Raw genomic sequence first — 27,602 nt, 5'->3', positions numbered from 1 at the left:
GGGAGGCATCTGAGAGTCTGTTTTTAAACTGACTTTGAACAACCGTACGGTTCAGTTCCACCTTCACTTCACTGCTTATGGACTCTGGTGCTGCCAAGTCTCCAGTCTCTTGGGGGATTCCGCAGGGTAAAGCAGCTTTGCTTCTTGGCTTCCCTCGCTTCTGGCTTCATATTTAGCTTTCTTAGGCCAGCTAAGCCAGTTTGCACTCACCCCACCTGCTCTCCAAAGCTCTGTTGCTGTTGCTTCCTCTCTCTCTCCTTATCCTCAGTAGTTCAGGTCTGGTAATCCCTTCCTCCTACTGTTCACACCTTTAGAAATCCCCTTCCCTTGAGTGTGGCCAGGACTTGTGACTCACTTCTCGCCGATAGAATACGGAAAAAGGTATAGGATGTCCCTCCCCTGATTACCTTATATTGGACAAGACTCTGTCTTAAAAGCAGACTGGACTAAGAGACTCTCCTTGCAGGCTTAATGACATAAGCGGCCATTTTGGAAAATCCCAGTGGCAGGGATGTGTAGGTGACCTCTAGTGTCCCAAGGTAGCCTCTGGCCAATAGTCAGCAAAAAGCCAAGGTTCTCTTTACCACAGCTGCAAGGAAATAAGTTCTGCCCGTAAACTGAATGAGCTGGAGGTGGATTCTTCTCCAGTCAAGCCTCCAGATAAAGAGGTAGACCAGCTAGCTCCTTCAGTCTTGTGAGACCCTGAGCAGAGGACCCAATTAAGCTGTGTCTGGACTCTTGACCCAGGGAAACTGTGAGAAAATAAATGCAGGTTTGTTTTAAACCCCTAAGTTTGTGGCAGTTTTTTACACAGCCATAGAAAATATTCCAATGTCTTTCTCCTTTTTTAATTATTTTATTGCTGTTTCAGTAGCATTCTGGAAGGGAGCTGAGCTGAATGTGTGTGTAGTCAGTGGGTTAGACAAACATGATATATGGTATGTGATCCAACACACTTTTAAAAGACCCTAATTTCAATTAAACAGGCAAATAAAAATTCTAGCTAGTTGTTATGGACTGAATAGTGTCCCTGCAAAATTTGTATGTCGAAGCTCTAACCGCCAATGTGATTATTTGGAGACAGAGTCAGTAGGGAAGTAATTAAGGTGAAATGAGCTGATAAGGGTGGGGCCCTAATCTGATAGCATCGGTGTCCTTATAAGAAGAGGAGGAGACACCAGAGAGCTCTATTTGCATGTGCATGGAGAAGAGGCCATGTGAGGACACAGACAAGACAGAAGAGCAGTTTCACTAGAAAACAAGCCCAACGGCAGCTTCAACTTGGACTTCCTGGACTCCAGAACCATGAGAAAATAAATTTCTGTTGTCTAAACCACTGGTCTGTGATGTTCCGTTATGGCAGTCTGAGCTGACTAATATACTCCTACAGATAGCAGTAAATGTGGACTTGACTTACTTTTGTAATCACAGGCTGCTGAGCCTTAGGACATCAGGGTTACTCATAAAATAGCAGCTAGATGATACCTGAGCTCCCTTGCAGACCAAGTAGTCTAGGATTCTAATTACAATTAAATTAGCAGTTCCAATCCTGCTAGGCTGACTTATATAACCCTCTTCTTATTGTAATTCAACTTCCATAAATACTACCCTGGCATAGCCATTTGCCATCCATGTTGCCCTGCTCACATCTCACCTCTCTGTGCCTTAGTTTCAGCAGCTGTAAAACAGGGATAATATTATTCCCCCTTCACAAGCTTATTGTGAAGATTACATGAGTTAATAGATGCACAGCACTTAGACTAATGCCTGACACATAGTGAGGACCCTCTACATTTAGCTTCTTCTTTTATGACTTCTTACCACCACCATCATCATCATCATCACTGCAATTGTTATTGAAAGAAATCAACACTTGCTTTAAAAATGCCACAGCAGATTGTTAGGAGGCTCTGGAAGCAAGGATGAATCAAAGGGCTTAGTTCTTCTGGGCACTGTGGTCAGGACTGAAACTCAGGTGAGCCCAAAGTGATGGCAGTATGGAAGGGAAATGTTGCTTCCTGCAGTGCCTTCACCTGCTGCTCTCTATCTCATCCAAAAGTAGCAACGGCCACACATGTAAATAACTTCCAAAAGTGCCGACAGTGCATCATGAAAGAAAACCAGGTGCTTTAAGGTCTTTCTGGATGCTGACAACCAAATTCTCCCTCAATTTTCCTCTTACATAGAGAGAATTCTGGGAGTGATGAATCTCGTATCTAACCTCATAAGGCTTGCTTAGGATTGCAGGTAATTTTCAAGGCTGTTATGAGGCTGTAGAAATGGACTAGGAACCAAAAGTCCTAAAAGCGCCCTTTACTGGCTTCACTTTGGGAAGTCACTTCACTTGTCCAAGCCTCTATTTCATCATGTCTGCACTAGGTCTGCCTGGACACCTCACGTCATTGGATGGGGGACCAGATGAAAGTGCCTTGTAAACTGAAAAATAATGCATTTTATATATATATATATATATATATATATATATATATATATATATACTGCTTTATACTTCCTAAGTAACAGCTATGAAGCTATCTGAAATGGACACTTCTATTTTGTTTCTGATTAACTTTCAAAGTTCAGTGACTGTACCACAAAAACAAGCATAAAATCCAACTGGAAGTTTTTGGAGGAAAACGCCTTTTCTCTAGGAAATTTCACCAGTGACTTTTTTTATAAGAAAGTGAACATGGTCCATCAATGCATCTAAAGTGATTTCATGGCATTTCCTTACTCCAATTCAGGTGATTAGAAATGTCACATGAATAACGCTATTTTATGAAAAAGGAAACCATAGTTTGTGGCAGTGAGAGGCTAGTACCACTGACATAATTTCCGACAAAAACTTAATCTTCTACATTTATGAAGCAATTCCTTTGAATCAAACCCCATGGAAGTAAATCTCTCCATTTAATTGAAGATAAAGATGGCTGTCATGAAACTGCTGAGAGTTCCTTATTATATTCTCAGACTCCGAAATCAGAAAAATCCATTGAATATTGAGCATGATTTCTTCACTGACATTTAGCTCTAATGTCAATTTGCTCCAAAAAATTTTCCTTGATTTTAGGGTTCCCGGTTTTATTCAGTTGATGAAAACTGAGTTAGCGTGATGTCGTTTGAGGACTCTCCAGTATAAGAAAGTACATAGTTGCCTAAAAGAGGAAAAAGAGGATAAGAATTATTGCTACTATGTTGGAATCAAGCATAAGACCAAAATGAAAATAAGCCTATGCAATTCCTTACAATTTTGGACAGTGTTAGGAAGAGGTTAGGGTGTACAGCATTTTATTAATGCCATAGAAGCTTACATTTGTCAGACATCTCTCATTTGAGAAGAGAAGCACCGTATTTTCAGACGTTGGGGAATGAGATTGGTTTGAGATCACTGAATGTTACTGCTGGAAGGAAACTTAGTGATCTCTTAGTTTTTCTTTTTACTGATGAGGAACAAAGGTCCAAAAAGGTAAACAGATTTATTAAAAGCCCTCAGGCTGGTTGGTGGCAGTGATAACAGGACCCAAAGCTTCTGGATGAGCACATTGAGCATTTGGGGAGGGAAATACGCTTTTTCAAGTTCCGACACTTGAACTTTATCTGAAATCCAAAGAATTTTGATTGGACTCTAAAGTGAGTTGCTCATGATGGATTCATGTTCTTTCTTCCTACCCCTTAGAACCTTTGGTTTGTTGTAACTCACGTTTGTGTTGGAATGGGTTGAAAGTCATTTTGAATCTGGGTTTGACAGATGAATCTGATGAGTTTTGCTGCACAAAAGAAAACCAAGTCATTTAGGCATTCAAAGTATTCTTTCAGGTGCCTGCTTTTTCATTCAGACTCCCTCAGAAGATTACAAATACTCAATTTTTCTTCTGCCAAATGTGCATTTACTTTTAAGCAAATGAGCCACCTACCCAAAAAACAAAATCTCATTTCTGTCACCTAATTTGAAAGTGAAACTGGAGAAGGGGTACAAATCCAGAAGATGCAAAGCCCTCACTGACCACTGCTGCCTTCTGAAAAAGGTCAACAATTTACATTAAAAACAGGGAGATAGGGCTTCCCTGGTGGCGCAGTGGTTGAGAGTCCACCTGCCGATGCAGGGGACACAGGTTCGTGCCCTGGTCTGGGAAGATCCCACATGCCACAGAGCGGCTAGGCATGTGAGCCATGGCTGCTAAGCCTGCGCGTCCGGAGCCTGTGGTCCACAAGGGGAGAGGCCACAACAGTGAGAGGCCCGCATACTGCAAAAAAATAAAAAATAAAAATAAAAAAAATGAAAACAGGGAGATAAACCACTGTCAGGCGTCTTTACTTTTGGTTTTGGTGTATTTTCCTTTTCAGTGTTTTTCTCTCTTTGGCCTTCCAGTGAGAAAAATTCTGACTTCCTGCTTTGTAGGGTGGGGAGTGTCCTGTCTTGCTTTACTAACTAAAGGTTTGACTTTAATGCAGTCACACATGCTGTAACTCCCTCCTTTTCTTAAGAGTAGAGAATGATTCATTAGTTTCACATTTTCTGGTTCAAGGGATTTTAGTTCTTCAAGACATAAAATCAAAATCACAGAATATTAGAACTTCTGCTTTGAGTAACTAGTCTAACACTTAATTTTTACATCTTGAGAACATTGAAACCAAAAGGTACTAGGTGACTTTCCCGAGGTCACACAGCCAGTTGGTTACTGAGTCAGAAATACAATCAGGTCTGCCAGCTCCTGGGGTCACAGCTTCCTAACCCACAGCCCTCTCCTATGAAATGCAGACCCAGGAAAATTATTTTATAAAAATGCCAGAGGCTAATTTCCTCACTGTTTTTTTAATTTCAAAACGTTATATTATCCCTTGTTAAGAATCTCTAAATATCCATGTAGTTTTTCATGCACTTAAATCGGCTGATTTTTATCACACACAGAAATTTCTGCTTTAGAACCCTTTCTGAAAGGCCCTCCGTGTCTTGCTAAAAGACACAAGTCTGAGTTAATGTCAAAAAGACAAAACCGAGAGGCAAGTACTTTTGTTCCTAACTACACTGTTCCTTAAGTGGATTGCACTTTTGTGGCAAAGAATGGAAACAAGAATCCTTTGTTTCCATACAAACTTGTCAGTTTGTAGACTGAAGAGCTAAAATTGCAAGTGACAAAGTCAGGTACACCAGCATAAGGGAAAATTCATAAAGATCATTTTACATATTAGAAGTTAATGAAGGCTTCCCCGTCTGATTTTCTGGAGAAGGAAGAGTGGTCTGCAGGAGATCTAGACAGGCAGGCAGAGAAAAGGACCCTACTGATTCTAGATATTGGGAGACAAGTCAGACTATAACAAGCAACACCGTTGAAATGTATTTGCTCACAAGAGCACCCCAGACCCCCATGCCTGAGCATCCTTGAAGCTTTCCACACCCTCGCATCCATTCATCCATTCACTCATTCACCCATTCATTCAACAGCTCTTTAATGAGTATTGACCATGTGCTGGACATCGTGCCAGATACCAGGAATATAACGGGACAGAAACTCAAGGGGTTTACACAAAAGTGGGCTTGCCGTGGGACTGTGTAAAAAAGTGCAAAACTGGAACTTCACGAACTGCCTCCACGGCTGCAGGAGATGATTACCTTTGATGCTTGGTTCCAAAAGCTTAAAGGAGACAACTTGTTGAGCAGCAGCTGTCGCAGCTACAGGGCAAAAAAGAAATAGTGAGGAACTACACATAGGCAATCGTACAGAGGCAAATCAAGAGCAAAACTGAAGGGCTTCCCTGGTGGCGCAGTGGTTGAGAGTCCGCCTGCCGATGCAGGGGACACGGGAGGATCCCACGTGCCGCGGAGCGGCTGGGCCCGTGAGCCATGGCCGCTGAGCCTGCGTGTCCGGAGCCTGTGCTCCGCGGCGAGAGAGGCCACAGCGGTGAGAGGCCCGCGTACCGCAAAAAAAAAAAAAAAAAGAACAAAACTGAAGAGTGTAATTGTTATTTAGTAGTAGTATTTCCCGGCAGCATTTAATAAGCGATAAGCATGTGGATCTGATGAAAGGATTTCTTTTCTTTTATTTCTTTTCTTTACCTGTAAACAAATCTAGAATGAAACAAAAAGCAACAGTTCCAAAAAACATAATAATTCAGATTCTAGACATTAGTAATTGGCAATAATGGCTAAATCGAAGTTTGTCTTTGAAGTGAAGAGTGTCCTTATCAAGTGAATGGTGCAAACAACAGAATTATTTAGTCCAATCAAGAAGGAGGCAAATTGCTTCTTTGTAAACAGGGGTTTGGAGGCATGTGCAACAATTATGATAATTATAAAATATCCTTATCTTCTTATTAAAACAGAGGCTACATTTTTTAGCTTATTGTCTTTACCTCTCTCTGCAGAATTGCTCAAAGCTTGGAAAAATAACGAAAGAAGTTTAAGTTTTTTTCTATTTTCTTTTACTTACATTGGTCATCCTTCATTAGGAATTCTATTTAATGTTAGAGGCTATGTAATATTTACTACATAAAATTCTAGAAACATACATATAGATAGGCCTTTCAGCATATTCTAAGTGAATGAATAAATTAAGTAAAGGAGCAAAAAGGAATTCACCCCTAAGGAAAGTTCTTCTGCTGGTTAATTATGCCAAATCATAATTTAAAAGTAAAAACAAGTTTCCCCTTTTTTTCTACAATGTTCACATTATATGTTGTGGTTAGTTCTCTACAGCTCTATTTTCAGCAATGAGTGTTTAGTTTCTTTGTCTCCTGATGGAACCTGCCTTTTGTGAAATTATAGAATTTTATTATGCAGGTACCCATGGTCTAACTTCTTATATATGAATAAGGGCCCTAGAACTGAAGGGGAGGGACTAGGTGCCTGGGTTTAAGGAGAAAGAGAGAAATGAATACACATACCTTACTATCCAAGAGCATTCCAAAACAGAAGATGAAAAAGCCCTTAAAAAAAGGAATAAGGCACACGTATTATCTTTTCCTTTTCCAGTAAAGAAAGCATTTATATGTATTACTATTCTATTATATCCCCCAACATTGAAATTATTTCCTTGTCTGTCCCCCTGTTGACTGTGGGTCCTTGAAGGTAAGGACACTGTGTAAACTCCACGATGCCTGGATTAACACAAAGTACGCAAACATTTTTTTTTTTTTTGGTTGAACATATAATTAAATTATTGCGTGAATAAAGTCTGAAACACACGTGGAGCACCATTTTCCCCTTTGTGTTATCCTAAACCCAAAACAAAGAACTTCCATTTGCTTCTATGTCTTAGTCTTTCTCTAGGCATTAAACAAACATTAACTAAGCGTCTATGATGTCAGCAGTCACTGAAGTCCGACCCCAAGGCCAAGTAGAGGAAGTTGACTATATCAGCATGCTTTCCATCAGGTCCATCCAGCCCTTGGGTAACCCTTGGCAGAGTCTTTCTTGGACCTTGAAATTCTCCTCCCAGGCAGAGGACCCTCAGTTGGTGCCCGTTCAGACAGCGTGTCACCAAGGGCCCTGGACAGCAGTTCCCTAAACCTGTCACCATTAGGTGTGTGCTCTCCATGACTGCCCTCTGTGCCACCACCTAAATGTACCCTGGTTTGTTGCAGTAGGTGGAGAACCAACTGGATTCAGGAGATACCTACTGGGCACTTACTCTGTGCCAGGCACTGCACTAAGCGCCAAAATGATCTCATTTAATCTTCACATTTACTCTAAGACACAGGTAATAATATTATCAGATAATTAATATTAATAATATTAATTAATATTAAAAATATTATCAGGTACTTAATATTACAGGTAATTAATTAATTAATGAGAGAATTAAGGTAAAGAGAAATTAAATAATTTGTTAGCAGTCACACAGTTGGATAGCATGACACATTTGAGCCCAGAGCTATTTAACTCCAGAGCTCAAATGTTTAACCACCACTACCCTGAGTCGTTGTCCAGAGGAGACCCAGCAAATATTTCTTGAACCAGGACTGAAGGCTCTCTTCCAGATTCACCAAAACCTAAGGATTGTTTTGCCCACCTACTCTCTGAATACTCTCTGATCATGGCATGTAAAACCCATCCTTGGCAGCAGAGTTCGGCAAACTTTTTCTGTAAAGAGCCAGAGAGTAAATATTTCAGGTTTTGCAGGTTATCCAGTCTCTTACAACTGCTCAGTTCTGCCTGTGTAAGGAAAACAGCCACAGGCCCTATATAGATGAATGGGCATGGCTGTGTTCCAATAAAACTTTATTTACAAAGACAGTGCTGCCTACAATTGGCCAGGCCCTACTTTATGGCACATTAGGGACTTCTTCTGCACCATTCAGACTCAAAAAGCACTCTGGATTTATTTCCCTTTCCCTGTGTGCTTTAACAGACATCAGCACAAGACAAAGAGGACTGGGTCAACGGCAAGAGAGATTAGTGTTAGCTATGTGAACTCTAACAGATTTAAAACCCTGGAATGGATTACTGAAGAAGCCCAATATTCTGCTTCAGTATGAGAATCACTGTTGGGAAGACTGGATCTTATTTTATTTTATTTTTTTCTATTCACTGTTGCCAGGCAATTTGGGTTATAATAGTCCTGCTAGAGGCAGGGAAATGAGATCGATCACCCCCAGAGTGGTTTTCCCATCCTCAATTCTCTACAATTATTCCAATTACCCGATGATGTAATAGGTTGTTCTCACCGCTCTCACCTGGGATGCATTGAGTGATGCGAAAATAACGTGCCAGGCCGGATTCTGGCTGTCAACCATTGTTCCTATGCCAAACCCCCAGGTGAGCCCTAGCAGGGGGGTCAGAACGAGAAGGCTCCTCCCCACGCGGACGACAGTGGCCTTGCTGTCCTGAGTCAGCCTTTCTCCAACAGCGGGCCTCCAGAGCTTCGTGAGAACTAACAGGACCACCACCAGATTCACAGCCACGATAGTCAGGGCGGGACCCGCAAAGGCCAGGAGAGGTTTGCTCCCATCGGACCAGTTAAGCCAACACACATCTTTCCTTTCATAGCCATTGCTGGGTTGTGTGACCGCAATGGTGATGATGGATATAATAAGAGGACACCCGTAGCCCAGGCAGAACCCGACAGCCACCAACAAAGGCGTGGCCATGTGGTGGAACACCAGGATAACCCGATAAGCCAGGAGGAAGCTGAGCAGAAGCATCCAGAAGAACAAGGAGAGGTAGAAAAAGTGTGTAAAGAACACTGCAGCTGTGCAGACTCCAGACGGGTTCGCCGTGGTGTGCACGGAGGCAGCGACAATAAACCAGATGTCTGCGATCAGGAGGCACAGGGCTATGTTCACCATGCAAATGTGACGCATGTGCGAGGTTTGGCTTCTGCTGACCTGCTTCCAAAACAGAGCTTCGATGGTCAGGCATAAGACAAGACTTCCGATGGAGACCCCCAGTCCCACAAAGGTGATCCATTTCACAACGGGAACGATGGCAGGGGGGACAGAGGGTGACATCAGCACGGAGAAGGAGGTCAGGTGAGTACAGCGGCACGTCACCGAGTCTGGAGTTTCATTCACTAGGTGGCAGCCATTATCGTTCCACTGCGAATGGTTGAAATCCCAAAACACACAATGAGGCTGGCTCAGATTTGATTCTATCTTGGAAAAAGTCAGGAAAATTTCATTGATGGAATAGTTTGGGATAACCATGGATATCACGGGCCCATTGACCTGAGCATTTCCATTTTTGGTAGCAGGTAGAATGTTCCCCAGGGTCAAGGAGGTCATGCTGATGATAGTTTCTGGAAGGGGCTCCTGGAATTGATCTGACCTAATTAATGCATGGCCTCTGATGGGAATGGAGGGGTTTTTTAGGAACATTTCAGTCTGATAGTTGTAACCCAAATTGTTTTGATTTGAGGATGCTGGAATCCCTTTCCAGTTAATGAATTCTTGAGAAAATTCCAGAGGCAGAGCTGTCGAAGGGACCAGAACACTGATGTTTTCCAGTGACGCTAGGAACTGGGACCCGGCATTCTTTTCTTTCTGAAGTAACACTGTCCAGTTGGTCACCGAGGTAGAATTAAGGATGTGGTCAGATATACTGATGACATTCTGAAATACAAGGGTGAAAGTCAGTTTGGATTTTGAGGAAACAGATCAGAGGACGACGGGTGGATAGTCGTGAGTCTTAAGCTCAGGAAAATGGCCCAGAGAATTGGCTCAGTTGAGGACCACATTAAAACTCAGCAGTGAAATTCAGCTCTGGGGCTCCACGCAGTGGAAGCATTGGGTTAAGAAAGGAGGGTCAGGGCTTCCCCGGTGGCACAGTGGTTGAGAGTCCACCTGCCGATTCAAGGGACACGGGTTTGTGCCCCGGTCCGGCAAGATCCCACATGCCGCGGAGCGGCTGGGCCCGTGAGCCATGGCCGCTGAGCCTGCGCGTCCGGAGCCTGTGCTCCGCAACGGGAGAGGCCACAATAGTGAGAGGCCTGCGTACCACCAAAAAAAAAAAAAAAAGAAAGAAATGAGGGTCAGCAGAATCATGTCAGTTCCACGGTGATCACCCCCGGGAATTCATACTCCGGTTGGGGCTTCTGAGGAGAGGAGGAGAATCCTGCAATGGGTGCTGCAGAGTGTGCATTTTCTTCCTTCTGAGATGGCAAACGGGACTGCATGACTCCTCAGGCTGAGGGTCCAAGAGTGAAACGTTACTTGTAATTGCTTTCCCATATCATGTTTTTTTGCTAATATCAGAAGTTCTAAACTCATGTCATGAATGTTCAAGTTTTAATTCATTTGTATTTATGACTTTTCTTTAATAGAGGAGAATATAAAGCAAAAATCCTTAAACACTGGACATGCAACAAGGAAGCATTGAATTGTTGTGGGTTTTAAGGGTCAGTCTCAGTTTGAGATTCCTTTTCAAGGAATTCCCTGGCAATTCAGTGGTTAGGATTCTACGCTTTCACTGCTGAGGGCCCAGGATCGATCCCTGGTTGGGGAACTAAGATCCCTCAAGCAGTAAGGCCAAACAAACGAACAAAAACAATAGCAACAACAAAAACCAGGTTCCTTTTCCAAACGTACCTGAAAGGCAGCGTTTTCTCACCCAGGACCCTCACTCACTCTTACGGGTCTGGTTCCCAGGCATCTGCTGTGGGCGTCTATCCCTCTGGCTGAGTCTTACCCTAACTGAGCCCTCTGTGGCTTCTGGCCTGGATCGCATAGTGAGCTTCTCCTATTGCCCCAGCAACCTCTGCCTTCTTTTTGTTTGTGTTTGCTGCTCTGTTTTTGTCCTTCATTTTATTTTTAGCCTTTTTGTGTCATCTTGTTTTAGTTGGTCTCTTGTAAACAATGCATAGTCAGACTTTAAAAAAAAAAACAAATCTGAGCATCTTTGATTCAGGGAGTTTAACTTATTCACACTTAATGTCATCTCTGACATTATGTTCACCTTATACAGTTAAGCAGGATTGTGTGATTATGTAACAATATACATTATATAACCCAATTTTGTAAAATATTATATGCTTTTACATACAAAATGCACACATCCAAAGTGTTTGGAAGGATATTTATTTAACAAATATTTATTGAGTACCTGCTATGTGTCCCTTGTCCATTTTCTAGGCACTGAGGTGACATGTAAAATGTAAGCAGTGGCTATTCTAGGGTGACAAGATTACATATCACTTATTTTTCTTTTTGTTTATTTGTATATCTTATAGTGAGCATGTCTCATTTGAGTAATTTTTAAAGTTAATTTTTAAATGTCCAAACTAAGTCATGAATTCCCCAGTCGAAAAAATGGAGCTCTTAAAATATACTAAATATGATATACTAAAGTCAGAGCTTATAGCCATGGGAAGGAACAATTGCCAACTCAATATTAAATATTAAAAAGTTGGCACCTGTGTCATTCAGGGCAGAGGCTCACGCCTTCCCCTCAGCCAGATGCTATCCAGGCAGTCTGCCTGGAGGCGGCTCCCTCTCACTTTGAACTCACATAATTGATCCCGGGGGTTGCTTATACACTGCTGAGGAAGCAGTGAAGCTCACGTCAAGACTGTTACATGGCTCTTTGGTCCTTTTCAACAGCACCCCATCAACTGGGGCTTCTGCCATTCCTCCTGCAAGATTGAGCATTTAAAGTGAGCCATTCAAGCTCAGGCAGACCTTACCTCCATTGTCGAACTGGACACACTGAAGTGTCTTTCTAGGGACAGGGATGAGATATTGCCCAGAATTGACACCACAGAATCCAGATTCCCGGCGGTGGTTGATGGGTTTTGCTGAATGACCATTGAAAGATTCTGCACCAAGGATGACACGGTTGCCTCAGTGGCGTTGCTGGCAATCACACTGAAGTTCTAGGAACAGAAATGGTTATGTTCCAGAAAACAATGAAATGCTTGTGCTTCATCAGACTTAAATCAGATTTCATGGCCACGAATAACCAGCATTTGTATGGTGCATTATAACGTAGGATAATCATATAACAATGATAACAACGATACAATGGCTGTCATTCAGTGCTTTTTATTTTCCATGCAGTGCGCTAAACGTTTTACTGGGGATTCACTGATTTCATCTTTACATTACCCTTTAAAGGAGGTACCATGATATTTTCATTTTATGATTAAGGAAATTGAAGAGATCCACTAAGAAGCACTTCTATATAAATTGTTACCCTGATTATACAGAACCTGATGTTCAGTGAGGGACTTTCCAAACAGTACCCAGCTAGGAAGTGGAAAGGTAGGGTCTACTTGGCACTAAATCCTATGTTATATCCATTATACTGTGCTGAGAAATCCCTATAGAGGATTTAGAGGGACATAAGTGGAGACTTTGCTACACTTGGTCACTGGATTTGGGGTTTTACTTCTTCCCTGAGGCTCCCATCTGCTTCCACGACACTGAGCTAATTTGGAAGGCAGCCAAGAGGGATATTCCCTTTGTTCAAAGCACATCAACCCAGGATCCCAGATCCCCCCTGTTTTCCTTCTTACTCTTCTCAGCTGACAGAGCTGTTTTCTGCCTAGGGCGCCTGGGATCTGACTGTCCTCACACCCTGGGATGACCTGGTCCCAGCTACAATTCGTGTCCAGAAACTGGGCCAAAGAAGGCAAGAACAAGGATGAACCTCAGAAGACACCTGCTCCAATCTCCCTCCCCAGTTTACAGATGAGAAAACTGAGGTCCAGAAAGAGAGCAGTAGACCTTCCACGGTCCCTTGGTGAATACTGTGGGGTTCTCTGCTTCCAAAGCAGGATCTCTGGCTGGGACTGAAGTTCTGCTCACTACGAACTATTTGCAGGATAGTGTCTGTGAGCTGGTCCTGGAGTTCCTCTTCCATGACTTGAGTTTTAAATCCTCACCATTTGCTTCCATCTTTCTATCTACTACATCTTAAGTACTTGAAACTTCCTAAGAGAGCGTCATGTGAAGGTCATAGCACTGGACCGGAAATCAAGTGACCATGTTTCTAGTTCAACACTACTGCTACCAGAGGGACCACTAGCCCCTTAGTCTCCCCTTTTCTGATCTATAGAAGGAAGTTGGTGAGGCACATGGCCCTGGAGAGCCACTGAAGTTCTATCATTCTATATGGCTGACTCATTCCCTGCCCCGGTTTCTGACAAATGTACTAAGGTTATAGCTTCTGACTTATACCTTCACTTGGATCTTTGATTCCCAGGCTTTCAGAGGCCAGCTTAGTTGCTGTTCTGCCATCTTCAGCTCTCTTCAGCATTGATTCACACCTCTGCAGCACCCTCCCCCCAAAACCACCCAATCTTACGTTTCTGAGGTACTCACTACTCACGCCTACACTCCCTGGGTTTCCCAGGGTCTGATGTCACTGACTTCTGACCAATGAGACAAATTGATACATTTTACCTTCCACCCAGCCATGCTCACTGGGAGACACCCACTGTGAAACTCAAAACCAGGGCAAATCTGCAAGGCGGAAATGCTTTTTTTACCTTCTTCAGTTCTTCCAGCTCAGAGAGCACACACGTCTCCCTGAGGACATGCCACCCAGAGGGTTGGCACCTGGCCGTGATGATTCCGGAGTAGCCGCTGCTACAGGGAAGAGTATACTCATCATTCTTAGACCCAAATCCAAAGACTATGCTGTTACACTGGGCTGGAAAAGAATGGAAACGAAGAAGAAAAATGTCTCTGAATATTTTGACACTCTCTATAAACTATAAAGCAGTACTTTCTAAGTCATGTTTTCAGACAAAACCCAGGCAAAACTCAGGAGTAGGAGAAGTTTGTCTTTGATGCCCAGCTTCACCCCATCAACCCCTTTTTCTCTTTCCTGATGTCCTACCCTCCCCAAGGCTGGCCCCCTTTCCCTCCAGGTGTCTGATCTATGCCAACAATCTGAATTTAATGGGCTATCAAATAGTTAAGTATTCGGTGAAAATAAGACGGGGTGTGATCCCTCCCAGGAAATATTTTCACTCTTTAAGGGAATACTAGAAAACCAGAAAATCTTCAAGACACTATGGGACAAAGCAGGCATGACAGGGTTAAAAGATGGGCAGTTGCCATTTGGGGGTGACATGTCCTACTTTGTACCCCTTTAAAGGCTTCTCACATCGTGATCAGCCACTAGTTCCTCCTGCAGCTGGCCCTTCATAATATACTCTTACCACGTTGGGACTGCGAAGAGGAAGCCTTGAAAGGAAGAACCACAAGGGCTATGAATTTTGTTTCTTTTCCCCACTGCTGTGTCTTAAGTGCCTAATCACTTTGGATACTTAGTAAATATTTGTTGAATAAATGTTGAAAGTGGCACAAAGCTTGGTAAGAGAGGTTTAAAACTGAATGTAAAGAATTTTTTAAACATCTGAAGAAAAGAAGTAGGGTGTGTGTGTCTATGTATATCTGTGTGTGTTTGTGTGTCTGGGTGTATGTGAATGACCTGGAAAAAATGCTTTCTCTCCTGGGTCCCTTGGATTATGATTTAGGAATTTCATCAGCCCCAGGGCTCTTCCAGCATGTATACCAGGAAACGATTGCTGAATCATTTCCATCAGCGCCTGCAGTGAATCAGTCTTGTGTGACGTTTACACTAAGAACTGGAGGTCAGCTGACCCATGAGCAAGCGTCTGAAATAGTGGAGCTGAAATTGAGTTTCATCCTGGTCGGGAGGAGAAACAGCTGCTTGTTTCTACTAAAAGTCAGTCTTAGAACAATTCCGTTTCGGGAACATCTCCAATATATAATACAATCTACTAATTAGGCTCCCCTAATCTACTTCCCTACAGAGGACGGGAATCCAGTGTTACCTTTTCCGAACACTCTGAAAGAGTTGTCTTCTAGTGGAAACAGCTGATGCAGGCCTGTCTTAGCCTTCTTAGCCGCCTGCCCAATGCCTGACAGCAGTTCAGATGTGTTGCTGGAACCAACAACTTCATACCCAGCAATGATGCTTCCATTTCTACAATGATGATGTGGAAAGAAACATGAGATTCATTCATTCAGTCACTCAAGGCTTATTCTGTGTGGGGATGGCATTGGGTCAGTGGGAATAGATCAAACAGATTTGGTCTTTGCCTTCTTGGAGCTTACGTGCCAGTGGAGAAGGCAAGGCAAATAAGAAACAAATAACCACCAAATATATAAAATCATAATTATAAATATATATATATATATAATTCCAAATTTTGTTAAGTGTTATGAGAGACAAGTTCAGGGATAGAGTTACAGATGTAGAAAACAAACATGGTTACCAGAGGGTAAGGTGGGGGGAGGGATAAATTGGGAGATTGGGATGGACATATACACACTACTATATACAAAATAGATAATTAATAAGGACCTACTGTACAGCCAGGGAACTCTACCTAATACTTTATAATGGCCTATATGGGGAAAGAATCTAAAAAAGGGTGGATATATGTATAACTGATTCACTTTGCTGTACACCTGAAACTAAGACAACATTGAAAATCAACAACATGCCAATACAACTTTAAAAATAAAATAAAGTTTTCTTCATGTAGATCTTTAAAAAAAAAAGAATATCAAGTAGACGTGAGGCCCACTTTAAATAATACTGGTCAGGAAAGGCTTCTCTGTGCAGAGGATCTTTGAAGCTGAGACCTGAAGGATGAAAAGAAACAGCCAGTGATGCAAAGAGAATTGGTACAGCGTGGCCAGCACCTGAGAAGGGCTGGAGGCAAGAAAATGCCTGTGAGTCTGACAAACTTCAAGGCTAACGTGACTAAAATTCAATGAGCAGGTGAGAGATGGATAGGAGATGACCCTTGAGAGGTACCCAGGAGCCAGATGGAAGAGGGCCTTTGAGTCTGAATTTCATCTTTTATTAAAAGGTTTTACTCTTTTTGAAAAGGCATGGCATGATCAGATTTATAATTTAAGATCATCACTCTGGCTGCTGTGTAGAAAATAGGTGAAGGGAGGAAGCAGAGAAGCAGGAAAGCTAGTTAGGAAGGAGAGGGTGGTGCCCTGAACGGATTGAGTAGCAGTGTGTGTGGGGAGAAGTGAACTGGTCAGTTTCAGGTTGTATTTGAAGATAGAGCCAGAAGACTTGCTAACGGAGCAGATTTTGGGTGTGGGAGAAAGAAACCAGGCAAGAACGACCCCAGGGAATTGAAAAACAAACTGTAGTATATTCATACAATGGATTATTACTGGGCAATAAAAAGGAAGGAATCACTGATACTCAGAAAGCCAAGGATGAGTCTCAAAGGCCTTAGGCTGAGTGAAAGAAGCCAGGCCCCCCCAAAAACTATACACTACATGATTCCATTTAGGTAAAGTTCTAGCATAAGCAAAACCAGCCTATGGTGATAGAAATAAGATCAGTGGTTATTTCTGGTAGGGAGGTAGGAATGTGCATGGAGATTGGCTGGAAAGGGGCACAAGGGAACTTTGGGGATAATGGAAATGGTCTGTCTTGATAGGAGGTGGCGTGTATTAGTATTTGTCAAAGCTAATAAAGCTGTACAATTAGGTTTTGAGCATATCACTGTATGTAAATTATACTTCAATAATTAAGTATAATTTATTGGAAAATAAATTAAGACAGGATAGCTCTAAGATTTGGGTCTGGAAATGAGATGGGGAAGACAGTGGGAGAAGGAGATGAAAGCTTATGATGGGGGGCAGTTGGAGGACTCCCATTTTGGACCTGTTACATTTGACATGCCTACTAGAAAATCACCTGGAGATGTTAATAGGCATTGGATGTTGGAGTCCAGAGTTTAGGGGAGAGGCTGAGGTCAAGTAATAAATTTAGAACCCATCTGTATACAGGTGGTATTTGAAGTTACGAAAGCAAGTGAGATAACATGGATTAATTTAATCCTGCAACTCCATGAGGGTTAGGGTTAGGGTTATTCTCATTTTATAGATAAGAGAACTGAGTCCTAAAGAAGTTGGGTCAAGTCATTAATTATTAATTGATGGATATGAACCTCTGGCTCTCTAAAGCTCAAATTCTTAATCACTACATTGAACTACATTGAACTCACAATAAATAAACCCAAATACCCTTTTATGCTGTGATGATCACAATGCCTTTTCATTGATACGGCCCTTCTATCGTGTTTGAAAAGTATTTTTCTATTATTTCATTTTATGTAATGAGGTTAACTCAAATTCCACAGGTATTAACAGTCCTGTTTGACAGATAAATAAATTGAGACTGTGAGAGACTAAGATTTACTTTAGATCATGTACGTAAAGAGTAAAACCAAAATAGTTGTATTTTATAGACTTATGTGTACATTTACTGTGATTTTGTCTACAAATTATTGGAGACAGTTTGTAAGATATATATATATATATATATATATATATATATATATATATATGATGGAATATAAATTAGAAATATAAATAGAAAACCAGGACCAAGGAAAAGAAACGTGAATATTGAATACAAAACTGTTGATTGAGTTTCAATGCTGTCTATGAATTCAATGACAGCAAAGTCAAAAACAGAAGTTAGATTAATTATATAGACCTTGATATAAGAAAAAAGAAGCAGTGTTTTTCCTAGCACTGAATTTTAAAGAATATTATATATGTGAGCCTTTTTTATAGGTACATGAGAAGGCTTAAAGGATAATGTCCAGGACAGTATATTTATAGCAAAAGCTACTGAAAATTTCCTATAGCTCTTCTTTAGCTGTGAAAAAAGTATATAAGAAGTTAAGTTCTCTGACCTGTAAGTCACTTCCTCTATCAAGCAGACTATAAATAGCTGGTAATCAACACACACACGTAACTAACCAAATAACTTTTGAATTAAAGTATAAACAAAAGGGTAATTTACTAAATATCTCTTTCTTTGCTGTAGACAATGACTACTGGGCTTTGAACTATGGTGCATACATGATATCTACACAAAAATATAATATTTTACCCAAGGAGCCCCTTCTGGCCCCCAGTTATACAACATCACACCCTCTGTGTTAATGGAAGGAGAAAACGCATCCCTCCGCAACCCACAACCCTTGTCACCACCACTCGCCCCTTCCCATGCATGCACACCACGTCCTCCTGCTTCCTTCCAAGCCATGCGGGTTTCCAATTCTAGTTTCCGATCCATAGCTTCGAGAATGCCATTTAATATTTATATTCGCAAAGGCATTTAAATGAGAATATAGGCTTTCTTCTTAAGATTTTTTAAAGCACCACAGACTTTTATTCAGTTTTAGTAAGAATCCTGCTTCAAAAAGCAGTTGACGTATTTTTGGTCAAGGTCACTTGGAAACAGCATGAGGCATCCTGCAGGACGGGTGCATGATTCCAGGGATGCCCTTCTAAGACCGTTGTATTACTTACCGAAACTGGGTGACTTGAACTGACTCAAAACCTTGGATACTTTTGTAGGCTTCTTTAAGCTTTACAAAGAGAGCAAAGAGCAATATGTTGATCTTTGTTCCCACACAAGAAAGACATTTGAGCAAAAAATGATCACAGACAATAAATAACCAACGGAAGCAGCAAGAAAAGGAAAGAGATATGGTGAGAGGTAGTTGCATGTTGTAGAAATACATTTAAAATGATAGCAGAAAATGTACACACACACGCCTCCGTACACACATATAATTTAATGTTGAGGTTGCTAATAAAGGATGTAGAACCAACTGCTTAGACTAGAGGATGGGTCGGGTGCCAGATAATGTAATAAATTCATCCAAAATCTATTTTCTCCTTCCCCTAAATAAGCCATTGATTTCAATAGATGCTTAAACTGAGTCTGCCTGCAAAGTGTTTGTGCATGTCTTCAGTTAGGACCACATCTAAGCCACCATCCTAGGTAGAGGTAGTTTATGTTACTTCATTATGAAGTCCAGAATTTTGGTCAGTAACCCTCTTTAGCCTCTAACAAGAGAGGCTTCTTTAAGGAACAAATCCCAAATGTTAACAATTGAGCTTGGATCATGAAAACTTTCTTTTGACAAATAAAAATCAGAAAATAATCAAGAAGACTTGATTCACTCATCTAATTATGAGAATAAGGTGTAACTTTGTGGCTGAAGACTTGCAAAGAATGAAGATAACGGGAACTTTTATTCTCAAAATAGTGACATTACCTGCAGCCACAGATTCAATATCAGACCTGAGAATAAAGATCCTTAGTACTTAAAAAAAAAAAAAAGAAAAGAAAGAGGGTGTGGTTTAATATTACCCTAACAAATGAGCAAAACTAAACACTAAAGGAATGGGAAGAAGTCAATTGCTTAACGCTCCTTGAAAGAAAATGTTCAAAGTACATCACTTGTGAGTAGAGTGATTAACTGCTATGTAGTAAGTCATTGAAAATGAAAAATTAAGAATATGTGTTAAATAAATATGTTGAATTGGAAACACCTGAACTTACGTTTAGGCAAGGATTTCTTTTGTAATAAGTAGAAGGTGCTTACTTGAAGTTCAATTCCAGTGGTATATTTGGAGTATATAGCAGAAGATGAATCCAAAAGATCTTTTGTAAATCTTTCATTAATTTTGAAAGTACCCCAAACCTCTATGGAAAATAAAAAGAAATTTACAGAGATAAAAATTACTCACTTGATATATTATAGCTTAAAGTTACAGAAGTCTAATTCAGCCCGTCTATTTGACACTGGTACTTTCTTCTTTGTTTTGTCAATTTTCTTTTTATGATGAATGTTCACCTAAAGTAATATAGGAAGTATCCATAAAACCGGAATTCTCTTTTGTGGATTTGGAAGATAATGGGAAAGTGCGATAATCAAGATGACCTTATAAGCAGGTAAATGAGTAGCCACTCACATGTGGTTATAAAAGGCACTTATCCCAGTCTAGGCCCTGAGCTTAAACGTTGTCCCTATTTAAAAATTAAAAAAAAAAAAAATCACTACTTGCTAACTCCAACTTACCCCTTGCTTACCCATCACTGGTGCTTTTCTCCTCTGGGACAGGTTATTCCCCACCTCTGGATGGACAAATCCTGTGTATCTTTCATTCAGGATTTAGTTAAATGCGCCTCTTTAGCAAGACCTTCCCTGGGCCCCAGATGAAAAGAGTCTCCCTCTCCTTTAAATTCTTACAGTACGTTATCCATACGTCCCTTCCAGCCTCTTCACCTACACATCTATCCTATCTGTGAACACACCTCATGTATGTGTGTCCCCACTCTACTTTGGGAATCTCCCTGTGAGTGTAATCCCTATCTGATCCATCTTTGTATCCCCCAAAGATGGATCAGACTTGGACCACTTTTCAAAGTGTAGGCTTTCATCAAAATTTGTTGAAGAGATCACATTGTCTTCTTTCATGTGTTAACAGCCTCTGGCCTCCCCAGGTAGCTTGCTAATTGATCGACAGCAAGAGAAATGCCTCATGGTGACCTCCCAGAATTTGCCCCAGATCTGGGTATAAAGATGGTGTTTAATAAATACGTGTTACTTGAGGCAGGAAGGATTAGGAGTCTGGGATTAGCAGATGCAAACTATTATATACAGGATGGATAATCAACAGGTCCTACTGCATAGCACAGGGAACTGTATTCAATATCCTTTGATAACCCATAATGGAAAAGAATATGAAAAAGGATAGATAGATAGATAGATAGATAGATAGATGCATATAAAACTGAGTCACTTTTCTGTACAGCAGAAATTAAACACAACATTGTAAATCAACTACACTTTAATCAAATTTTTAAAATAAATAAAGAAAGAAGTGTTACCTTAACCTGAACTGCTGTGGTTCTGGGAAAGGGACCCAGGGAGACCCAGGAAAGCTGGGCTATTTCAGGTCCTCCTTCACTCTTTGCTCCACTCTACCAAAATCTGGAGCTTCAAGATAACTGGACTAGTCTTTGGGGACGTTTCTTAAAGTCCTTCAAGCTGTCGGAGCCCACGTCATGCAGCTCACCCCATCATCCACTGGGCATCAGCCTAAGTCAGCAGTAGCTCCCTCAGCGTCCACTGGCTCCTAAACTAGACTTTCAACTTGTGTTTGGTTTTGGCAATTCATTCAACACACATATTTGTTGGCAATTTACAGAATTTCTTTCAATGTAATCACTAGACAGCCCTCCCTGCCTGCACAACTCTAAATTTTTATTTTCTGGAAATTGATGTTGGCCAAAGAAGTAAACAGAAGGTGGGAAGAAAAACGTTATTTACTCAAGCTGTTCCCCTAGTTGGAATTTCAGGGAATCTCCCTAAATCTCAGGAGGATCGTAGAATTGTCGAGGTGAGCTGGATTACCTCCAGGCTGAACTAGCGCCCAAACATCAGCTCGCATTTCTGAATTTTCTGCACTTACGAAGCTCTCGCTGTGTCCAGCCAAGCCTAGCAGGGTACGTCATCACTGCCCTTCCAACTCCCTGTAAACACTGGCTCTTCTCTGGGAGGCAAAGAGAAACACTGGGGCACAGACCCAGTGGTCCTTCTCTCTCTGTCACATGTGGAGGTGGGAGGGGTGTATCCTTACACACTTACTTGTTCTCTCACAGAAATGGACACTCTGGGTGAGGTTGTTGAGATGACAATCACAGCTCTGGAGAGATCCCTCCGTGTGAAGGTAGCATTTCTGGGGATCAAGGCATGAGGGAGGAAACCAGGAGTAGCCGTCGTCACAGGCACAGCGCAGGACCCCGTTCTGGATGCCACAGTCTGCACGAAAAAACAGAGCTTGGTCTCACGGGACCTGGTTAATAAATTGGCTATGGTTGAGTTCTCATCTTTGGTTCTGATATAGAATCTGAACCGAAAGCTAGAGATATTTCTCTCCAAAAGCTGTAAGGATGAAAACAAGATGGAAACAAGTATGTTTAAGGTTAAGGAAACGTCCCACTCAATAGATACTGAGGTTGGATCAGAAACCCAGCTAACATAACAATCAAGTGTCCGGGGCTAGCGTCCAAAAGAAGGATGTGTGCCCAGTTGGTACCACTTACATGGAGAAAGAAGCAGAAGAGGATATGTCGACCTGAGAGTTATTTAAAGGGTTCTAGATGGTATTTGTCCACTGTCTTATCGGAGGCTCCTATCCACCTAGCGTCACTCCCCCAAAGTCCCTGTTAGCAATGTAGCAAAGGCAGAGAGACCTTTTTGTTGAGAGTCATGATGAAAAATTTTATTAACCAATCCTGTATGCTTGTATTGGACCTAAAACTCCCACCAAAGAACCTTTCCTTTTCAATAGAAAAAAAAAAAAATGGGGCAAAGTCACCACATACGGTTGTGAAAATATGCACAATGGTGTGCAGTAAATGGTTCTCAAACGTGATCATGCATCAGAACCTTCTGGGAGGGGTCTCACCCCAAAGGTTATGATTCAGTAAGTCTGGAATGGAGCCAGGGATCTGCATTTCTTTTAAGTTCCCTGATGCTGCTGCTACTGTCGGTCTGGGTACCACACTCTGAGAACCCTTGCTTTAGATAAATCATTTAACTTCTCCTAACCCCATTGTGGTGGTCATTAGTGCTGATGGCCAGATATTTTTTACAAGCATCTATTCTTTTCAGCCACAGATATTGGGGGGATGATTGATTCCCCAGCAGAACCTAACCTCTCCTGACTCACACACCACCTTCCCCATTTCCACTCCCAGTTACCAGAGACTGACTCACACGTGGTGGCCTTTGCTCTGATAATCTTCACTGGCCCAAAAACAGGGCAAGGCTCCAAAAGCTTCAGAAAGTTCTTCACGTCTCTTTTCTCCTTGGAATCTCGATAGGCTACCTGAAGCAGCAGCTCGTATTCCTGGATTGGACCTAGAGAGAAAGAGAGACCATCAAAGGCTTCTTTTCTCAGGCTGGGAGGGAGATACTGCAGAGCAAGTGACCTCGGAGCGCTTGTCAGATTCAGCCTGAGGGTCACGGACATGGCTTGGTCACTTCCATTCATCCAGACATGGACTAAAAATGAGCATCCCGAGCAAAGCATCAGACGGTCCACAGGTGCCTAAGACACCTCTCTCCTCTGACTTCGGCCAGGCCAGCTGCTCTGTGCTCTCTGACCCACCCCAGCATCGCCCTCCTGACTTTATATACTTCTCAGGTCACATCCAGAGTCAAGTTTCAGGGTCAAGACTGAAGGGAGAAGAGGTGAGAAAGTCCTGGTCACTCTACCCGACTCCTCCCCCAGCTCTGGTCTCCTGGATGTATCTTTGATATAAAACCCCCAGTCCCCTCTTTCCTCTCCAAAGAGCCCTTCCTTCTCCTGTACAAATGTTCCACTAATTAGCTGAGTTTGCTATTGAGATGAAATGCACGAGTAAAACCAAAGCAAACCTTACTTGAGCCTTGATGCACCCTCACCTCCACCCTATCGTTTCTGAGCAGTACCTTTTGTTTCCCTAAGAAGAGACCATTAGGTGTTTTGGGCTGGGAGAGAAGAGGAATCGCACCCAGAATTCACTTAGGCACGTTCACATGAAACTCTGTATGAAGTTCCATGGGGTCTCAAAATCCTCCCAAGGTCCTCTGTGGACCCCAGGTTAAGAATGTGAAGGGCCTCAGAGAAAAAGAGGCAAAAGGTGAACATCCTTTCTTCCTGGGTCTCATTTTGTTATCATCGGCAGTGAACTCTCTTAGAATCCCTTAGATCTCTCAGGACGGGACCATGCTTTCTACAGGCACAGATGAGATGGGGAGCTTCTATGAGACTGTCCCATTTCTTAAGGGTCCGGGGGAGCTGGGAGATTTAGAGGGAAGAAAAGCAGCTGGATCAATCCCTAGGCTTCTCAGAAGGAAATCCAGAAGCTGCAGCATGTCCCGGGACATTTACAGGAGACTCCTGCCTGCTGTAGTTGCCACCAACTCACCCCTCTCCGCATCTCCTTAAGGCCGGAAACTCTGTCCCGGCCTTGGGAATTACTCCAAGGGATGTAAGCTAGGAGGCCCAAGCAGGTAATAGGTGGGGAAGGGGGGAAAGATGAATGGCTCTGGTTCTGGAGTCAGACTGACTGGGCGTTGAATCCTGCCCGACCTACCCACCGGCCTTGTCAGTTTCACTACCTGTAAAATAAAGATGGAGATTGTACCTAACTCACAGGATCTTTGTGAGGCTTTAATTCATCTAACACACTTAGGATAGTGCATGGCACTGGTAACACCTTTCCATGGCATTCCAAGCTGAAGCTCTGGTTTCATTTTCCCAACGAATTGTAGCCTTGCTACAGTGTGGGAAGGTCTATGGCCCTATTAGCGCATTGCTGGATGGCAGATTCATGGCACCGTAAAAAGGCTTTTGAGGACTGACCCAGGAACCTAACCACCGTCTGTGTGTACCATTGTTTCCGTGAGGAAATATATACAGTGCTTGAAACATCAGACCCGCAAATCAAATTCCAGACCACAACTCATTCCTGGACTGAAGTCTGTGCCATGCATTACATTATTGGGATCAAGGTGGAGAGGGAAAGGACAAGTATGCAGCAGCTACTGGCTGGCTATGGGACAGGATACTATGCCTCTATTATAGTATTTCATCCTCACAAGGAATTACTGTAATTATCGTTTTACGGATTTGAGGTATTTAACGATGTGCCAAAGATCATAAAACCCATCAGGAGCGCCCCTGGGATTTGAACCCTGCTCTCTGGGCTCCAGGGTGTGCTGTACCGTGCTATCTGAGGGAGTCTCACCTAGAGGCTTTTTCTTATTCAAAATGAGTTCTTGCTTTGTTTTGATGCCATCATCACTCTGTTAAGAGAAAAAAAAAAAAAAGAAGAAGAATTACAGCGAGGCTTGGTCATATTGTATTTCATAAGGCCTCGTTGGATTTCCCAGATAAACTGAAATCATGGATCTAAAATGCAAGCCAGGGATGGTGGGGGAGGGGGGCAGAAAAGGACATCGCTGAGGCACCTTTTGAGCACAAACCTGAAGGATCCCTGAGAAAGAACTTCCCAGGAGGAGGGAGGAACAGGTGCAAAGGCCCTGGGATAAGAATATGCCTGGCACGTGAAGGCCAGAGCAGCTAAGTGGAGTCGGGGAGGCGGGGCAGGAGGTGATGTCAGAGAGTATCTCTAGGGAGGCAGGTCCTGTAGATCCTTCCGGGCTGTGGCAAGGGCTTAGCTTTTGCTTGAGTGGGATGGGAGCCCGCTGGAGAGTTCTGAATGGAGGAAAGATGTGCTCTGCTCCACTTTCTAGAAGGCTCAATCCTGCAGCCGTGTTGGGAATAGACAAGCACCGAAGCAATGAGAGTGTTTCAGGAGCTACCGAGATAATATAGGTGAGAGATGATGAAGGTGTGGATCAGGATGGTAGCCATGGAGTTGGTGAGAAGTGTTTGGATTCTGGATATATTTTAAAGAGAAAACCAGAAAAAAAGATCTAATGGTTTAGACGTGGATTATGAGAAGTGTCAAGCGTAATAATAATTTTTCTGCCTAAGCAGCTGGAGAGACAGTGATACCACTTGCTGAGATGGGCAAGGAGAAGCAGGTTTGGTGAGAAAAAACCGAGAGTTTAATTTTGGACATATTAAGTTGACGGGATATTGGCACCCAACTGGAGATATCAAGTAGGTAGTAGATAGGTGAGTGTGGAGTTCAGGGAACAGGTGTGAGAAGGAGACACAGATTTTGGAGTCATTGGCATGCAGAGAACATTAAAACCATGACCCCAGATGAAAGCATCAAGAAAGTGAGTAGAGTGTGGAGAGAAAGGAACCCTCCTACGCTGCTGGTGGGAATGGAAATTGGTGCAGCCACTATGGAGAGCAGTATGGAGGTTCCTTAAAACAACTAAAAATAGTGTTGCCATATGATCCTGCAATCCCACTCCTGGGCATCTATCCAGACAAAACTCTAATCTGAAAAGATACATACACCCGAATGTTCACAGCAGCACTATTTACAATAGCCAAGACATGGAAGCTACCTAAGTGCCCACTGACAGATGAATGGATAAAGAAGACGTGGCATAGATGTGGAATATTACTCAGGCATATAAAAGAATGAAATAATGCCATTTGCAGCAACATGGATGGACCTAGAGATTATCATACTAAGGGAAGTGTGTCAGAAAGAGAAGGACAAATATCATATGATATCACTTATACGGGGAATCTAAAACAATGATACAAATGAACTTACTTACAAAACAGAAACAGACTCACAGACTTAGAGAATGGACTTATGGTCACCAGAGGGGACAGGGGCAGGTGGGGAGTGATAAATTAGGAGTTTGGGATTAACAGATACACACTACTATGTATAAAACAGATAAACAATAAGGACCTACTGTATAGCACAGGGAACTATACTCAAAGTCTTATAATAACCTATAATGGAAAGGAATCTGAAAAAGAATATATATATGTATACATATATATATGTATAACTGAATCACTTTGCTGTATACCTGAAGCTAACACATTGTAAATTAACTATGTAAACTAAACTAAAATATGTAAATTATTACTTCAATTAAAAAAAAGGTTATTGGGGAAAAAAAAGGAAAGTGAGTATAGATAGGGAAGAGGCCAAGGACTGCTAATGTCGATCTCTATGCTTTTCCTCCATCAAAGAGGCCATAGGAGAGGATGCGCTGAGTTAGAAAACATCTCCAGTATGGCTTAGTCCAAGATCCCGGTTTTTGCAGTCAGGTCATCCAAGCTCCAAGAGATGAAGTGACTCATCCAAGGTCACACAGCTAATGCTGGTATTGTTGAGACAAGAACCCAGCACTTCTGATGCCAAGTCTATGAACTTTTGTCACTGCAGTTGCCTAGAGAGTGACAGACGCTCAAAGTGCCAGAAGGACAGAGGGGAGGTGGTAGAGAAGAAAACGGGACGTACGCAAACTTACACCCAGGAAGCCATTCCAGCCCTCGGTGATCATGAAGAAGGAGAAGAGCCAGGGCATAGGAACTCTCATCTTCCCCTGGCCCCTCCTGCTTCTGGACAGGACAAGAACAGCTGGAGTCACAGTCTGTGACTAGATGTGTGCGCCATGCAAGGCTGAGGCACAAAAACAAGTCATTCAAGCCAACATTTTTAAATGCACACAGGGGTAAAGCCTAGCTGGGCTCATCAGAAGCCCTGAGCATATGGTTATATTTTTCCACCAGAGACAACATCACTTCCACTCCCACTGCAGAACTAGTGAATTTTTCTCTTTATAAACCTACTAGAAAATTTCTCCAGAACTCTCTTCTACGTTTAAGTTTGATCTAAGTGATCAAAT

At 42.3% G+C, this 27,602-nt stretch overlaps 1 protein-coding gene across 1 annotated transcript; it reads right to left on the bottom strand.

Annotated features, from left to right (window-relative positions):
- Nucleotides 1-2,891: 2,891 nt before the first annotated feature.
- Nucleotides 2,892-27,293, bottom strand: ADGRF1 (adhesion G protein-coupled receptor F1; the record flags this gene model as incomplete). The annotated part of the gene is made up of 14 exons (XM_082664327.1): nt 2,892-3,155; nt 3,701-3,767; nt 5,612-5,671; nt 6,883-6,924; nt 8,674-10,047; nt 12,117-12,305; nt 13,923-14,086; nt 15,240-15,391; nt 18,769-18,827; nt 19,854-19,954; nt 21,903-22,076; nt 23,037-23,180; nt 25,055-25,112; nt 27,225-27,293. The coding sequence occupies 14 exons, from the start codon at nt 27,291-27,293 to the stop codon at nt 3,082-3,084; spliced, it is 2,727 nt and encodes a 908-aa protein (XP_082520453.1). The 3' UTR covers nt 2,892-3,081.
- Between the last annotated feature and the right edge of the window lie 309 nt (nt 27,294-27,602).

This window comes from Grampus griseus (genome assembly GCF_964374135.1).
Source record: "Grampus griseus genome assembly, chromosome: 10".
Taxonomy (NCBI): Eukaryota; Metazoa; Chordata; class Mammalia; order Artiodactyla; family Delphinidae; genus Grampus; species Grampus griseus.
The sequence above is the reverse complement of the archived record's forward strand: the minus strand, read 5'-3'. Positions and strand labels throughout refer to the sequence as shown.